The sequence below is a fragment of the Hippocampus guttulatus genome, chromosome 10 (assembly GCF_054856545.1).
Source record: "Hippocampus guttulatus isolate MCC_2025c chromosome 10, RoL_Hgut_1.0, whole genome shotgun sequence".
Classification (NCBI taxonomy): Eukaryota; Metazoa; Chordata; class Actinopteri; order Syngnathiformes; family Syngnathidae; genus Hippocampus; species Hippocampus guttulatus.
The window spans coordinates 888,709-906,519 of record NC_141270.1 but is presented as its reverse complement, the minus strand read 5'-3'; the positions used below and the strand labels follow the sequence as shown (position 1 = coordinate 906,519).

Here is a 17,811-nt window from a genome sequence, read left to right as displayed (position 1 = left end):
CTCACCTGCTTGTGGTGATGGTCGTAGGAGTTGATGTGGTTGTCAAACTGCTGCTGGCGCACGTATTGTTTGTCGCACAGCTCGCAGTACAGGTTGCTGGAGGCGCCCTCATCCTGCGCGCGCGCACACACACACACACACAAAAACAACGTTACGAACACGCGCGTCGAGTCACGTCTTCTTGTGTGCGCGTGTTGAGTCGTGTGGATGCTTTTCTGGTGGTGGAAAAGAAAAAAACACGGAGAGTAAAAAAAGTCACGTTGCAAGGACGGTGACTCACACATTTGGATTAAAAAAACAAAAACAAAACCAAGAAGCAACAGCTGACAGTCAAGCGCCACAAACGACGGCGCAAAGTCATGATTTGCACGCGGTCACCGGATGCGTTTCCAAACGTGGACAAAAAGTGCCCCCCCCCCCCCCCCCCGCGCTTGTGATAGAACAAGTGTGTGCTTTTGGATCTCCGACTTGACTTTTTGCCGTCGGCTCCGCTCATGGTGAGCAGATGGACGCCCAACCGATTGTCCTTGTTGCTCCAATAGTGACAATCAAGTCGTCCTCCCGCATTCAAAAATTGTTGCGACGAGGAGCGAGGGTGAAGCTGGACCTTTGGCGGCGGAGGCGCCGTCGCTGGCGCCACCTCGCGAACCCCTCCATCTACGTGGCTCCCAGTGGCGTTCCGTCAGGGCCAGCAAGGCCTTCTCTGCTGGCCTAAACATTCTCAGAAAAGTACATTTAATCAATTTACTTTTCTGAGAATAACATAAATTTAATTGATGTTATTTTATTTTCATAAATATGTCAACAAAATGATTCTCTGTATTCTTTATGTCATATTATTTCCACTTAGTCGAGTGGCTTATTTTAAATAACATCGAAAGCCACTCGCTAAATAACCTATTTATTGTGGTAGAGTTTTTAACCAATCATATTTCAGATAGCTTGTGTTGCCAGGTAAACTAAACTTGCTCGGGACCTTCAGATGAAACAGAGCAGGCCCCTGTGCGCTGTCAATGAACGGCCACAGTCAGCTTGCAATAGCCAATCAGATGACGAGTCTGCCCCGGCCTTACGTCGGCGCTGGACGTGCGCGTTCGGTGATTGGATGAGCGCCTGCTAGAGGGAGCTGTTGCTGCATTTTGACCCAAAATGGCCGAAGGAGAAGACGTTGATCTGGTTGCTGGACTACTTTCCAAACAATTTTCAAGACGTCCCTTCCACCGGATTTACCAATTGAAGTTGTTTTACCAAGGCAGCAAGGAAACATCAGAGCACGGCTGGGCACTTACAAGCCACGGTGCGTTTAAAAACGTTTGGGGACACTCGCGTAGATCTGCAGCTCAGTGAACAGGCACAACATTGGTGAGTAAATGAAGTTTATTTTACGTTTCTTCTTGTTATTTCGTTAGTATTAATGGTCACGAAATAAAATGACAAAGATAGAAAAATGCAACAAATAAATCAGCTCACTGCAATTTATTATGACGCATTGTAGTCAGCTTCGTGCACTACAATTCGTTCCATCTCAGCTGCTCAACATTTTCGGTTATTGTATAGCCTATTCTCAAAATGCAAATGATCTGTTCATTTTATTTTCAAAGAATAGTTTGTTTTGTTATTGTGTGTTTGGTGTCTTATATGAAACTGCGACATTGCGCAATTTATTGGACAGACTTGTTTATGATCACACAGCGTCATTTGGGTGGCATTTTATTTAGTATTTTTTTAAATCTTTTTATTTTTGACAATATCTGTGAATTTAGTTTCCTGCTCTTAATTGTGAATGCAGACTTGATGGTTTTAAATGCTCCTGAAATGAAGTGCTGCCTGACGAGCCGATATTGTGTTCGTGTATGTGACGTCACCGAGGGCCTAAGGTTGAAATGCACGGCCCGCCACCGGTGGCTCCATATTCCACGGCATCATAACGCACACGGTTTTTAGTGGCAATCAAAAATGCGAATCGACTATTTCGCGTCCGCATTTTAACTTCGAAAGTTCCCGCCAGCGCAAAAGTTTGCTTCCCCTTGCGAACGGTGACCGTGGAATGTCATCACTGGCTTGCTCGGATTGCGACAGACAGGAGACAAAGCAGCAAATTTGCCGCCGTCCTGCCTCCGTTATGGCAGGAAAGTGCCCCCCCCCCTGCCCCGTGAGCCGCTGTAATTCCATTAAATCCTGACTTATGTGGCATTATTGGGTGGGACGGAGCAACATTAAGGCGGGACTTATGTGGCGCGATTCTATTAAAGCGGCAAAATGAAGGCATCCGTCAATTAGAAACGCAAGCATCCCATTTGCATGATTCCCGCTTAGCGCGACGCCGTTCCGATGGCCGCATTAGCCGCTTACGTCCATTCGAGTCCTCGCCTCGATTCAAACTCACTTGGGCAGGCTTTCCCCAACAGCGACAAAGCCAATTGCGATGACCTTCCGAACGCTGTGCCAAAATCAAAAATCTAAACGGAATACGGTGATTTGCAAATCGCGTTGAACCTACATTTTAAAATCTTTCACGTTTCAAAGTGTGATCACTCGATTGCTTTTTCGCAAATAAGTAGGAACTTTGAAATGAATGGCCGCAACGCGTTCCCAAAATGCAGGGACGGGGCTGGTTTAATTGACGGAAACTAATTGTTGAAGCTTTGCCGGTGGAATTCATTCTCCGTTCTTGCGAGACGTACAGCTTCGGCCGTCGTGCGTTAGGCTTCATAATGCGCCACAAGCTGTTGTATCGCGTGCGGAACTCGATTAGGCATTGGCTTGCTATAAAAAAAAAAAAAAAAGTCTTGCGAAATCCATTGCAACAAAGTTTCTGGAAGAGTTCTGATCCAAAGTGACTCGAATGCTGACTCCAAACATTCCCACCTTGTCGGTTTGTCTCGACCTTGTCTAATAACTCGCTCGTCTTTTCTCGTGTTGCACTTTGATGCGCCGCGCGTTAGCGCCGAGCCGGTGCCAGAAAACAAAAATCGGGATCAGGATAAAGGAAGGAGAATGTTTTATAGGCAATTAGCCACCCGTGGAGTTGACTTCAAACCGACACGTCTCGCCGCTCGCACTCGTCAGATGACATGAAACGAAAATATTCCGGTTTGGATGCGATGGGCTGCGAGACTCCAAAATCTTCAGGCAGCATCGTGGTGCACGGCAGCACGATTGCGGGGTTTCCACCAGATCCATTTTTAAAAATATGTATGGGGGGGGGGTGTGCCTTGAGATACGAGTGACCCGCACACATTATGAGTTTGGGTTTTTCTTTTTTCTTTTTTTCTTTTGGACGCGAGCCCTCATTTTTGCTCGGCCTTGCGAGCGCCAACTTGACTGAACTTGCTTCATTTCAAAGCAAGTAGAAGTTTGGCAAAAACTGAGCAAGTCTTCAAAAAGAAACGTGACAATATTTCATGCCACTCCCAGCTTAAGTTCAAGTCAACATCAAACTAAGAGAATGACAACTTGTGCATTTCTCAAACAACTTTGCCCGAACAGTCAACACGCAATGCGACTCGTCACATACTTGCTAACGCAGCTAGCATTGACGCTGCGGTGGTCGTACCCCTTTTCACTTTCAGAAAAAAGAAAGAATAAATAAGGGACGGGAATCAAGGTCACCTGCGTGTATTGTGTTGTATTGGTCCCCCGAATGAGAGAAAGCGTAAGCCAGCCGAGAGTAAAAACGTGAAAGTCAAAACGCGATGCAAACGTCCACTAGGGGGAACCGTGTCAACCTTGGGGAGCATATGGCCAGCAAAGCTGTTCCTGCGCCCGCTCCCCCCCCCCCTTCCGGTCACGGGAACTGCCCCCCCCCCCCCCCCCCCCCCCCCGTGCCGGGAATATGCGCGTGCGTGCCAAATACGGAGCTGTAAAACCGGACAGGATGACGGCATCCATTCCGGCGCCTCCGCATCTCATCGACGAAATTGTACGGCGGGAACGAGACGCTTTTTCTTTCCACGACTGCAATGTACCTCGTGCGCGACACGTATTTTCAGCTGCAAGATCAGTGTGGGATTATGTGTGCACGAGAATGTCACGCTGTGAGAAGTATATTAAACTGAGAGAGGCGTGGGGGCAGGGGGGGGGGTGAAATTGGGTCTGTGCCCGTGTGAGTGAGTGCCGCTGCAGCTCAGTTTGTTGATCATTTCGGTGGCATCTCTGCTTTTTTTTTCCCGGTCACCTGCGGATGATGTTCGGCGCTCGATGTGGTGGCCCGAAAAAGTGAAAAATAAATGGGATTACTGTAAAAACTTTTACAGTTAAACTTTAACCGCGAGTAACGGAAGAAGAAAAAAAAAAAGAAAAAGAAGACCTTGAAACATCTCGAGTGGAGAAGCGCACAACCATGTCTTCTTTTCTTTTTCTCAAAGCGATGTTACACGACGGTTCGGCCATGATCCCTGGCCAGATGACACGCGAGTCCCACGTACGCATCTGGCGCAGACCTTAAATGCTCTTCCGAATTAAAGTCGCACACGCTCGTAAATACAGGCGCCCCGACGTTTGCGAGCGGAGCTTAACGGCGAGCGTTTCACGGCTCGTTTGTCCCGGCCCGTCTGAACGGGAGCAACGCGGAAGTGACAAAGAGATAAAACCTAATGAGGAGAGGCGGAGGAAATGAAAAGAAAAGAGAGTGCGGCAAGAAGTAATTTCTGCAGGAAGATCGTCGTCGCCCCGACCCGCCGCACGGCACCTCGGTCGGGCCGCTTTAAGAAAATGCAAGGAACCCCTTTCGGCGCAGCGGCCACGCGTTGGGGGTTCGGTCATGAAAGGCTTCTGTCCCTTTCGATCAACTTTGAAGCTAACGCGCAGCTTACCGCCTCTTGAAAGCGACTCTCGCCGTAACGACTACCGCCACTCTGCGGCCGGTATCGCATCGATTCCCGCCATCGACGACGATAGCGGGAATCGATGCTTGCCCATCCCGAGTGGTGCTTTTGCTGCCTTTCTTTTCTCGCCAGTATTTGGAGCCATTCGTCGGGATTGTTTTCTCCTTAACTCTATTTGTTGCCAATATTCGCTCGCCATCGTTGTCGTCCCTTGGCAATTATTTGGCCGATACTGTTTTCTTGTTGTTGCCGCACCAGATATCGCGTGTGTGTGTGCGCGCGCGCGCACATTTTTTTACAGAGTGATTTTTGTTCAAGCCTGACGTTCCCTGGTGGGATTGGAGAGACCCGGTTTATCCTTACACACACGCACACACGCGCGCGCGGGCCCGCCGTAAGGGCGGATATGACAATCAAGCGTCAACTGGCTATCACAGTCGGACACACATTAATGGACTTAGCTGGGATTAGACCACACACACACACACACCCACACTGAAAATACTCACACACACACACACACACACACGCGTAGTACAAACAAGCACACACACACACACAAGTACAAGTGTCGCTCGCAAACACACTCAAGCAGGACGCCTTTCTCATTATCATGCATAGTGGCAGCGCTCACATTGATTTTCACTCTGTCTTAAACGTAGCCCACGCAGCTGTGGGGGTGTGTGTGCGTGTGTGTGTGCGGTCAGTTTGGCAAAGCCTCTGCAGGCTGAGTGAAGATTATGGCTGAGAGATTTTTTTTTACTTTTGGTGTTCTTTCCATCTCCCTTTTAGTGCCATCTTTCCTTCTTCTCTCTCTCTCTCGCCAACGTCTTTTTTCAACTCTTTCCTCTTTATTGCCTCTCACCGCATTAATCTGGGAATAGAGCAGCCAGGCCAGCAGCGAGCGGCCCGCTGCGCCCCCCCCCCCCCCCCGAGGTCATCATTACGGGGAGGAAGGGGAGGGAGTGGTGGGGGGGGGGGCTTCATGAAACTTGGTCGTCACACAGAAAAAAAAGTCGCGCTCGGAAAGCATCAAGGATCAACAAAGGCCGTTTGTTGAGCGAAGATTGACGCCGCGCAAAGCAGGAAGAAGCGACCTTTTAAACGGAGCGCAGGAAAAAAAACAAAAGGAAACCTAGTGGCTCAATCGGACCATATCAATGAATGGCAAATGAAAGGAAAACGTGATTTGAAAGGGCGCAAAGCGGCCCGCCGTGACGATAGCATTTTTCCCCTCCTCCGATTGGTCGCGATCGCGACCAATCGGAGAGTTCTCCTTGCCGCTCGAGATGCAAAGATCGCGAGACGGACAAGGGAAGGACTCGTTCGAGAACAGTCGACCGAGAAAATCCGAGAAGCGCCAGTCGGCATTTAGCGCACATAAATAACACTCGTTGTGTCGCTCGCTCAAAATAAAACGCAGGGCGCGGGATGACGCAACACGTGCTATGCCTTTTGGAAGCCGGCAGCTAACATAAGCCGGGTCAAAGGCCAATCCCAAAAGTCTTTGTTTGCCGGTTGAAGAAGGGGAAAATCCAGCGCCGAGTGTTTTGGGCTTTATTGACCGCATTTGATCGATTGATTGATTGATTGATTTTTGGGGCCGTCGTAAACATCATTAGCATGCGCTCGTTGGTGGAGGCCAAATTAGATTAGGGTGCGGTCATGAGGCCGACCCGAGAAACAAAACGGGCGAAGCGACTTGAGAGCCATCACAGTTTTCATTAAAGCGAGCCGGCGCCAGTCCACGCGCGCCGGCTCCCGACATTCTGCCGGAATTGCAAAAACCGTGGCCGTGGGCGGCATCTATTTCAAAACGCTGCATGATGTCACGTCAAAGGAGAGTTTCAACCCAAATTCGGAAAAAAAGAAAAAAAGACTTCTTTTGTTTTTTCAAAAAAAAAAAACGAATAAATACTAATTGGCACACTGGGCGAAACTCAACATGGAAGCGTTTCGGTCACGCCGGCGTAAACGCGGTCGGAAGTGGGCGATGGGTGGGGGGCGGGTTGCGGGAAACGAGAACGAAACGCCGGAGCGAGCAGAGCCGGAGCTTAAACGGAGATGACGGAAACGCTATCCAAATGTTTTCTGGCGCTTGGCGGCTTCTGCGGTGACGTTTGCGATGAGCTTGACGCCGTCGCGAGTATCGTCGCTAGCGCGCTTTGTCGGCATCGCGGGCCGCGGCGAAGCCGTTTGAAAGTTTATGCTAATCATCAACAGCGACGCTAACATGCGCTCGCCCATTTTTTTGCCCTTTCGCAATAAGCTAGCTGACTTTGGATGGATGAACGCATCCGGTTTGTTTGAACATATTTTGGATGTTTTTATTTCAAGTGACTCCATTTTTTTTTTTTGGACTGTCAAGCCAAACGGGAAACAAAGAGAATTGAACCTTGTGAGCGCAGATCTTCGCGTAACGGTCGACGAGCGGAAGGCGAAGGCAAATTTGCGTCTATGTCGTGGTGCCGTCACGTTTATTGCGTGACGGACCGCTTGGACGAGATTTTTATTCAAAGCTACGACAAATGCCCAACAGTCTAAAATAAGCCGGTTAGGAATAACGACGACGCCTTCAAACGTAAAGACAATTTTTAAATACGGCGGGAACTTCATGGCTCCTCGCACATGTTCGCGATCGAAACATCGGGGAAGCCATTCGTCTCGAGCCGCCGACCCGCCAAAACCGCGGACTGCCATGGAGGTGAGGGATCAACGTCCCGTTCAGGATGATAAGCCCCGCCCCTTCTCCAGGGGTGGAGTCCATGAGCCACTGAGGACCGAGCAGGCGATACATCCTGACATTTGTTCTTGCGGATTCTGCGTGCCGAACAAAAGCGCCTGCTCGCTCGGCGACTCTTTTGCGCGCGGCCTCCTCGCTGGTTCTCGTCTTGCACTTCTTGTGGCTCCATCGCTCATCCCCCCCGCCCCCCCCCCCCCCCGCGTCGCCCTCCGCCCCTTCCTGCATCCCTCCCGACTTGTCATCTGTCTCCGAGGTCTCCGCACGCTCGCGTGCTCCCGTGCCGTGGCCTCCCTCGTATCTATTTCACTCTCGGCGGGGAGGCAGGGGGTGGGGGGGGGGGGGGGTAAATCATTTCGAGGAGATGTACGCCCGCGTGCGTGCGCACGCCGCAGCCGCTGAACTATGACGCGGTCTTGTTACTTTGCAGGTCAAAGTCTTGAGAGTGATTGGAAGTGGGCGATGGGTGGGGTCGGGTTGCGGGAGGTGGGGGGCTGGGGGGCGAGGGTTCGCGAGGGTTGAGGAGCAGGAAAACGAGAATGAAACACGGCAGCAAGCAAAGCCAGCGAAAAGCAATCCTGTTGAAGCCGATAGATTTCAGTGACAACAATGTTATCTCTCCGCACACACACACACACACACATAATTGAACAACACTCAAGACACGCAGGACGCAATGACGACCAAAGCACAAACATTGCCCAAAATCCAAAGAGGCAAAGGGCTTGCAGGGACTCTCAGCCAGGCTAAGATGAATCCTAAAAACACTCCGTGACAGGAGCACTCGCACAAAAACCAACAGAAAGATGCACACGCACGCTCGCGCTAGCCACCACTATCGGTGTCGTAACAAAGAAGAACATTCGGTCCTTATTGACGTGAAACGCTCGAATAAAAAAAAGAAAAAAGAAAGCATTCGCCCCGAATTGGAAACGCTCCTTCATTCCTCACGGAAACTCTTTTGCGCGCGCGCTCCATTTCGATCCGCGTCAAGCGCGTTGCGCCGATGCTAACTCAAGCGTTTCGCCGTGGCTACCTTTCATACCTTCGAGTAGCCATCATTTTTATTCTTATTAGGATGATTTTTTTTGTTTGTTTGTTTTTTTTAGGTTCAATCGCCACGGCCCGGCGTAATCATCCCGCCGCGATTCCTTCTTTTTTCAGTTTGCAAGCTCGACAAATAGGCGTGCATAAAACAATAATGAAGAATGATCATAACAACCATCATCATCATCATCATCATCATTCCAATCACCCAAAGTGGCAATTGGCATGTGAAAAACTTTCACTTGCTCACACCGCTTGTTAGTTTTTTGTTTTTTTTGCTCTCTTGAAGAAAAGTGCCAAAGCTGTCACAGCTGGATTAGTTTTTCTCCAGCTGCCGCGGCCTCTTCACGCGCACGCCTTCCTCGTGCGAGGCCAATTCATTTTGCCACAAGTGGGCCCCGATTGGATCTGGTCAGACTTCCATTACGGCTCACCTTGACCAACCTTAAGGTGCCCCCAAAAGCAGCCCTGCCACGCGCACGCGCGCATCATCATCATCATCATCATCATCATCATCATCATCCAACATTAACTCATTCAGTACCAGCCAATTCTAGATCAAGTCTGAAAAGACGTTTAAAAACGTCTTTGGGAGTGAATGAGTTAATATCCCGAGCTCACTCGCGCCCAGGTTAGCTCATCGGTGACAAGAGTGGGACAAAGAGAGTGTTATTGATCGCATGCAAGCTTATCTGGATGGGCTCATCGGTATCGACGGTCAGGGAGGGTCAGACCGATCGATACTATCTGCCGCTCTGCTGTCATTTGAGGCGCTGACGCCACACCATGCCAACGCACTACCACACGCACCCCCCCCCCCCCGCCGTGTGTGTGTGTGCGTGCACATGTTTGACGGCGCTAAGATAACCGCCATGACCTTTTGTGCCCGCAGACACCACTAGCACTTGTCTTCCATGTCTCTTCGGTAAAGTTCCTTTGACAGCACGCCGCCATAACAACACTCGCACACACACACACGCACGCACACATGCTTCATTCCGGGTGTCGAGTGCATGAAATGTCACAGCGCAAGCGGGCAACCCGCTTCGGGGCGCACGGACGAGAATGTGACGGCAGCAGAGGTGAAGACGAAACGAGGTCCAAGGCGGCGCGGGCGTTCCAAGTGCGCGCAAGAGCGTAAAAACGCGTCGCGTCGGTCGGCGCGGCGCGGCGCCTGCATTCACCAGCAATCGCGGTCGGTGCGCGTGCGAAATTAGAGGCTAGGAAAAAAAATATATTGGCTGAAGGCAGCCGGCGCGCCGTTCAAATCAACAAGTCCACCTTTGATTCAATGACATACTTGAAGTCAAGTCGCGTTCTGAGCACGCCACGGTGGGCGTGCGTCGTACACGTCGCCCGGAAACGGACGCGCAACGCAATTGGCGCCGCGCGGCTGAGGACGGACGTATCGTCTTTCCAGGGAGGGAGAACGTGATCTTGGCCCAACGTCAAGAGAGCCGACAGGCCGCGTTTCGCCTCCAGCGGAGCGCCGCGTCGTTGGCCTTCTGTCACGCTTCCTCTTCACGTGCGCGCGCGTGGCGTGTAACACACACACTCCCTCTATGTGGGTGTGTGTGTGTGTGCGCGATCCAGATGGAGAGCGTTCTATAACGGCAGGACAGTTGTTGTTTTTATGATTACTATTTGATGGTCGTTTTTACTGATCACTTAAGTGAGACCGAAGAGGTGCTGACGGGGGGGGGGCAAGAGGGGGGGGGTGTAGGGGGGGGTAAGACGGCAAGAGGAGGGGTAAGAAGCGCATGGATGCAATCAAAAGGCAGAAGAATGAGAAGCCAATTGAAGGAGAAGACGAGGCGAGGGAGAAGAAAGGCGGGCCGGTGATTGCAAAAAAAGCAAGCAAAAAAAAAAAAAAACGCAGACAGAAATCAAATGAAACGACGACTAGAAAGGCAAAGTCATAAAAGTCCCGAGGGGAGACAAATGAGAAGAAAAGGCACAAGAACACAAAAATACAAGCCATTCTCCAAGCAGGCTAAAACGTCCGACCTATAGCGCGCCAGTGGAAAAAACAAAAGCAAACAAAAGCAAACAAAGAAACGACTCGCAAAGCTTTGACACTCAGTGCCACTTCAAAAAAGGAAACGAGTTGGCTCCGCAAATCGCACCGCAATGACAACCGTTAACAGACCGACGAAGGCTCACGTGTTCACGTTCGCGTCAGCCTCTGTTGGACATTGCTTTGTGTGTCACTGGCTGGGACCCGAATTGAAATGAAATCGAATGACTTCCAGTGACGGCAGATGTTATTCCGTTGCAAATCTAGATGGATAAAAAACATCTTGCCAGCCGTTTCCCAACATGCTGTCCGCTCTTAAAAGAACAACACAAAATGCTGTTCTGGAACAATAGAAGCGCTGAATTGAACGTTCAAGAGAAAAGAAAAAAAAAAACAAGATTAGTTTCTTTTTCCGTTGTTGAGTACGCCACAATAAAACAGGGGCCGGTTTCACCAAAAGCACCGGTTTCTGGACAAAATGCAGAAGAAACCCCCCCCCCCCCCTTTGTGACCCCTCAAACTGTAAAACGGCTTCGACAAGACTGCGAGAAAGGCTTTTGATCGCAAAAATCAAAATGAATTCCCCAAAAGCTGCGCTGGGACAACCAATCAGCCTTGGCGCATTTTGGGCCTAGACTTGCCCGCCCACTGGAGCAAACACGTGTACACGTGCTCGCAACCCCCCCCCCCCCCCCCCTCCCATCCACAGTCATGATTTCCTGAAATAAACTACATGGAACAAACACAACCTTGCTCAGCACACTCCCTCATACAAGCAGGATCAAGTCAAAGTAAAAAGCAAGCTTTTGCTGAGCTTAACTCATTCACTCCCAAAGACGTTTTTAAACGTCTTTTCAGACTTGGTCCAGAATTGGCTGGTACAGAATGAGTTAATTGACTCAATCGTGCCGTTTGCTGTCGCTTCGCCGATCGTCGGCTTCTTTTGCGCTCGCCGGCTAACGGCTAATCACGGCCGACGGCGTCGGCTAGACTGCGATCAATGAATGGCCCGTGCGTTCAAAGGCACGATGACGCAAAACTAACTCTTCATTCTTCGCGATGGCTCGCGCGGCGAGTGTGTTGCGCAAAGGTTGCGGAACGCGTGTACGTTTTAGCGCCGCGGTGAACGATGACTTCTCAGCCACGTTGTTTGCTTGCCACGGTGCCAAAATAATCAATTGCCATTGAGTGTAACAATTTGTTCATAGGATGCTCTCTCGAAATTGTGCGCCGGTCTCTCTCGGATAGCACAGCAACAGCCCCCCAACGACAGCGGCCCACCGGGCATCCGCCTTCAGCGCCCGCTGGCCAATCCAGCAACGAACGAATCATAGCGCGGCTCCAGTTGCATCGACGATCATTTCCAGACCAATTAAGTGAAGATTGGCTCATTTCCCGCAGCTCACGGGTGGGGGAAATCACTGATGCAACAGAGTGGGGGGGGGGGGGGGGGGCGGTTGTCGCGAAGCAGCGGGCGAACGAGCGCGAGCGTGGGTAAACTTCCTCACTCCGCATCTCCTCCATCTGCTCGCGTTTCCCGCCGTTGCCATTACGCTTGGCGACCATCCATCTCCCCCCTCGCGGCGCCGCCCACCTCGTTGGCGGGGTTCACCCAAGTCGCGATGGCGCCCTTTTCAACTCCGCCGGCTCGCTACCCTCAGTTGCCATGGCGATGGACTATCTACATCAATATATATACTTTAGCGCGCGCCACTCCGGCACTCGCGGAGAACATCTTGGGAAGAACAAGCATTGTCTGGAGGATGGCGAGAGGGGGGGGCGGGAGGGGGGGGGCAGGCTCGTTTTGACCGTTTTTGGGCTTTCTTCTCAGGCATCGTTTTGTTTTCTCACCGTATGAATTCTGTGTTTTTTTCGAAAGCGCTCGAGAAATACACTTGAGATGAGAGGAGTCATTTTTGCCGCTCAGAAATCATTCGAGTCGATCATCGGAAGTCCTAAAACTGTTCAGAATTGACGGCGGCAAATCCTTTTGAGCTCGGCTTTGGATGCGGTTGATCCTTTCGACTCAACAGCGCTCACCGGAAGAGTCGCAACAACACGCTCGGCCATTTCTGTCCTCGTCGCGTGCGACTTCTCTCACATTTTGAAAGTTGGTTTACATTGCGGAAAAAAGGAGCTTGGGAGACGGCGGCGGCGGCGGCGGCGGGATTTACACGCCCGAGATCAAGACGACTTATTGCGCGAATAAAGCCTAAAGACACTTTGAAATTGCGCGAGCGCTGCGGGAAAAGCTCTCAAGGCGGCGTCGGCCCGTGCGGTTTTCGGCTGAGACGGATGGGGGCAGGCGAGCCGGCTGCCGTTACCGTGGAAACTTCCAAAAAGTGGCTGTCAGAAAAGGAAGAAGCACTTCCGTGTTGACGTTTCACGCGCTTCCTCCCGTCGGAGAACTCTTCATGTTTCACGCGGCAACATCATAAATACGCCGGATGCTTCAGCCAAGTGCCCGCGCTGTCACAGGAGGACACGCACACGCACACGCACACACACACACACACGCGCACACACACCCACGCATGGCTGTGGGCAGCAGATGGCTCCTCAGTCATGGCTGATGTTTCACACATCCACAGAGTTCCCGCCACACGCACGCTCGTCATGTCGCATGCACCGCACCACACACACACACACACACACACACACACACACACACACACACACGGAAGGAAGGAATTAGCCTTTATCTAATTTATGGAGCGAGGAGCCAAGTTGTTTGTGTGAGTTCAAGGCACACACACGTTCATGACAACAAGTCCACACACATCCACAGCAAGAACCACAACTAGCAAGAAGTGCGCATACGTCTAGTGCAGATACGACATCTGTGAAAACACACACGCGCACACACAACAATAGCAACAACTACACACATACCTGCAGTGGCGACGACACCCTTATCTGCTCCACGCACACACCAAAAAAAAAAAAAAAAAAAAACTCTCGACTTGTGACGCGGAGAAAGCGCCGGTACATTAATGACTTGGCCGGGATGGACGTTGCCGCGGTAACGTGTCCGCCGGGCTCGCCAATATTTGGGAAAGGTGTGAAAAATTCCCAAACGCCATTTGGAAGCATCTTTCCGGCTCAAAGTTTCGGCTCATGAGTCGGGTTGACGCCGCAGGCGCTTTTCAAACCGAGAAGACTCATCAACACGTTTGCCGAGGCTGAGGCATTCATTGAGACCGCGTCGTTAAGTCACGCGCGACGGCGTTCTAAAAGCGGCCGTGCTCGCTCACTCGGACGGTAAGAAAAGTTTCTTTGAGAAATGTGAAAAGAAAAGTTTTCCAGTAAGACAACTTTTGCCAAATTTCAACAAGTAAAAAAAAAAAAAAAAAGGCCACGCATGTAAATTGTGATGAAAAAAGTCAAGTCAACTTAATTGTCAAATGTGCTCCAGGGGGAATCCTCCCTCCCTCCCTGTAGACAACGAGGCACTCTAAAGCGGCCTCGACAGTGCGAAGCCCAAGTGTCCATGCTGGCTGTAACGTCCGACTTTTTTCCATAAAAGAAAGTCCTTCCTCCATTCTCTTCGAGCTTCCTTCCAGTGTCAAGCAGGCACCGACAGGAGACCATAAGGCACTCTTTCGCCTTCTTAAATCAGGGCCGCAACGAGGCACTCTAAAGCTGGCACGCCAGCGCGCTAAACTGAAATGATGAAAAACGGATCAACATTATACCTCCGCAATTCTGCAGTTCTCACTTTTCGCACAATTTTAGCAAGAATCTTCAAAGAATTTGCATTGAAAAACAATTCTCCGTCTCGAATGAATCGCGCAAAAAAAAAAGAGAAATCATTGGATGTAAGCCGACTAAATGTAGCATTTTTTTTTTCCTTAAGGAAGAAAAGAAGTGACAGCTGTGTAGATTTTCCAATAATGCTGAGATTATGCCATCGCTGATGACGCGTAATCAGTTACGAGCGTAATCCTCAAAATATTAGTCGAGACTACGCTGCCAAGGTCAAGTGCTCTCGTTCTCTCGCTCTCTCGCTCTCTCGCTCGCTCGCACGCACGCACGCACGCTCACGCTTTTGCTCTCTCATCGTCCGTCTCATTGAGTTGTGGTGAGAATTGAGATTGCAAAATCACCAATTGGATAACTTCTTTTGGGGGGGCAAAGTCCATTTGAGGATTAGGATCATTTATTAGTGGGAAGGGGGGGGGGCACGGGGGGAGGCTGATTGAGCCGTGACTTAGCTCGGTAATGGAGGTCAGGGGAGGAAATGGTGAAAATCAAACGGCTACATTGAAGACTTCGTGCAGGGTTTCTCATCTTTTATCCAAGCAAGGCGCACATTTTACACCCAGAAAAAAAAATTTAAAAAAGCTCATAGCACACCAACCAAGCAGAAATGTGACACGTAAACCGCTAAGCTAATTGAACCACTTAGTGCGATTTGTTTTTTAATTTTAGGCCCATGCCAATTCCGATAATTTGACCCAAAAAAAAAAATCTGATAACTGATGATTTGAAAACTAGATTGTGATATTTGTTTAACTTGACAACAGAGAGGCATTTTCAAGTACAAACATAACGCCCCCCCCCCCAAAAAAAAGTGCATGAGCTGATGAATTTAGCTTTAGCTTTGGATGCTGTATATGAGCACCATGCTCACACCGAGTGACGGACTCGCATGTCAAAACATGTCCACTTTGAGCGAGTTGCGTTTGAAAGATCCGATGGACGGACTGCAGAGACGTCAACTATTTTGACACCGAGAACGCACAGGAAGCACAGCGGCAAACCTTCTCATCCTATATGGTGCCTACTCCCAAAACTTGCGTCTTAATGGGCATGTGAGAGGACGACTGAAGGTCACGCGTGTCCTTCAGCTCCAGAAACAGCATTTCCTGTCTCACGAGAAAGTAAAACGTTGGCCATTTCACCGGTCGGACCTTCGTAAATGGAAAATCATTTTCAGAGCAACAATGTGAACTGGCTTCATTTCCCGCGGCAAACCGAATGATGCGTCACGGCGCAGTGGCTGGGAATCACCAACCCCATGTATATTTAGGATGATCTGGAGTCGGCTCCCGCTTACAAGGCTCGGTTTTTTTCCCTTTTTTTTGTGCCGCGCAAACACGTGTCAGATCGCAGCGGCTTATTTGGAGGCGTGGCGCTTTCGCGCCGTTTCATCAGAGGCCGCCCGCGCCGACGGAGATAAAATTAGTCGGCGTGCGCGCGAGGATCCGAGGTGACTGGCGGTTGTCGTGTGCGCTTGTTTGCCAATTAACTCTCGCCGTATATATGGCGCGCTATTCCGGGAAAAGGTGACGGACGCAGCCGTGGGTTGAAATCACTCATTATTGCTTCACTTCTCTTCTTCAACTTGTTCGCGTCATTACTTTGACGGCTTTAATGTCTTACTGGAGAACTTGTGCAAAAGTTTTAGAGTAGTACTAGTAAATCCATTCCTGGGAAACATATCGTAGTGTTTATGTCGCAGTTGATTCTTGTTTGGGGCCCGGCCAATTTAGCGCTAAGGCTAAGGCTAATGTTAGCGCGCATCCATCGGTTGCAACAGCAGAACTTCAATTTAACCAATAAACATGTGAAATGGACACACTGGGAGAGGCACCCCCCAAAAAAAACCACTCAGCACCTTTGACGGGTCGTATGTCTGTGTCCTATGTGTTGTGTTTTGTTATTTTGACTTCAAAATGGCGCCGCGAGAGTGGCTGCCTTTCCAGCAGCTCTTATATTTTGTTGTTCTACTTCTTCCTTTGATAACTTTGCTGCTGTGAATTGGGAATTTCTCCATTGCGAGACTAATAAAGGTTTTCTTATCTTATCTTATCTTAAATCTCTTTACAGCGCCCCACTCTCACATCGCTTAACAACCTCTCTCCCTCTCGCCCTACTCTGGCCCAACCGCAAGGCCAAGAATCCCCATAAATGACCACCTTGGTCCAAAGCGTTGGATGGTGGGGGCAGGAAGAGGAAACGGAGCCGCGGTAAAACGTGTCAATAAATCAGTGGCAACCACGTCAACGGGGCACATTTTGGAAGCGCTTAAGTGGCTGTTTAAAAGCCCGTTAGCAAGCGATGACAAAACATCGTTTCCGCAGTGGGGACTTGACGTCGGCATGATCGACATCCACGCCTCAAGGGGGCAATCATGAGATCATTCGTGAAAAAAATCATTCAATGTATTCCTCGACAACAGGAATGGTTTCACTCTTTTAACAAGGAAAAGAAAATTCTTGTGGTATGACTTTTTCTTGGCAAAATACAACTTCTCAAACTTTGTGAGCGCGCCAAGTGGCAACTTTTATGTCAAATTTAACAAAATGTTCAAGAAAAACTCTCCTTTTCATCTTTTCTCTGACAGACGTTTTTCCCATTAAATGTCTTTTTTTTTTTTTTGCCATTTGCCAACTCGCTTATTTTTTTTGTCAGGTAGACCAAATCTATTCCGTGAAAAACTCCCCCATTCACCATCAAAGTGTTTTTTATTTCATGATAAAACACGACTTTTTCTTGACGAAATATAGCATATGACTCAAAACGATGATTACGCCTGGCAGCTCATCGAAGGAGCACCGGCGCCAGGCGCTCGGCGCCAGGCCAGGCCGGGCCGGGCCGAGACTCGACCGGGCTGCCGAGCGTGACGTCGCCACCGCCGCCGGCGAGCCAGCGGAGCGCTTAGCCTAGCGCCCCCCCCCCCCCCCACACCTCCCCAGCCCATCTGCCTCCCTGCGCCTCCAGTCAATTAAGCAAATGGAAGCAGCAATTAATTAACTGTGCAAACACTTTGATTAGAGAGCTGACAATCAAGTCAGGGGGCGGGGCCAAGTGATGTGGGCGCCGACCTCATGACCGGGGGGGCCGTCACGCGGGGAATGCACGTCGTCGAACGCACCTTGGGGGCCCGCTAAATTACTTGCAGTGAATTATTGACGAAGCGTTTACCAAAAAAAAAAAAAAAGTGCATACTTGTGCAGCAAAAACTCAACAAAATGAGATTTTCAAGATTGGAAATGGAGGCCAAGTGTGCTCGTTGCGTCTGCCAACATGCCGCAGCTTTTCTTGGCAGCCGCTCTTTGGGTTGAGAGCATCTTGCTACAAATCTCGATCACATCAAGATTTGTATTTTTCGATTCCTCCAAATGCTTTGATCAGCCTGTTAGCATCCGGCCTGAGGCCCTTTTTTTATGGACTGT

At 50.1% G+C, this 17,811-nt stretch overlaps 1 protein-coding gene across 1 annotated transcript in view; it reads right to left on the bottom strand.

Annotated features, from left to right (window-relative positions):
* Positions 1-17,811, bottom strand: part of LOC147198782 (uncharacterized) — a 30,495-nt gene that overhangs the window by 10,198 nt on the left and 2,486 nt on the right. Inside the window, exon 2 of the mRNA XM_086122200.1 lies at positions 6-113. Within this exon, the coding sequence (XP_085978326.1) occupies positions 6-113 (108 nt within the window). The remainder of the gene's footprint in view (positions 1-5; positions 114-17,811) is intronic.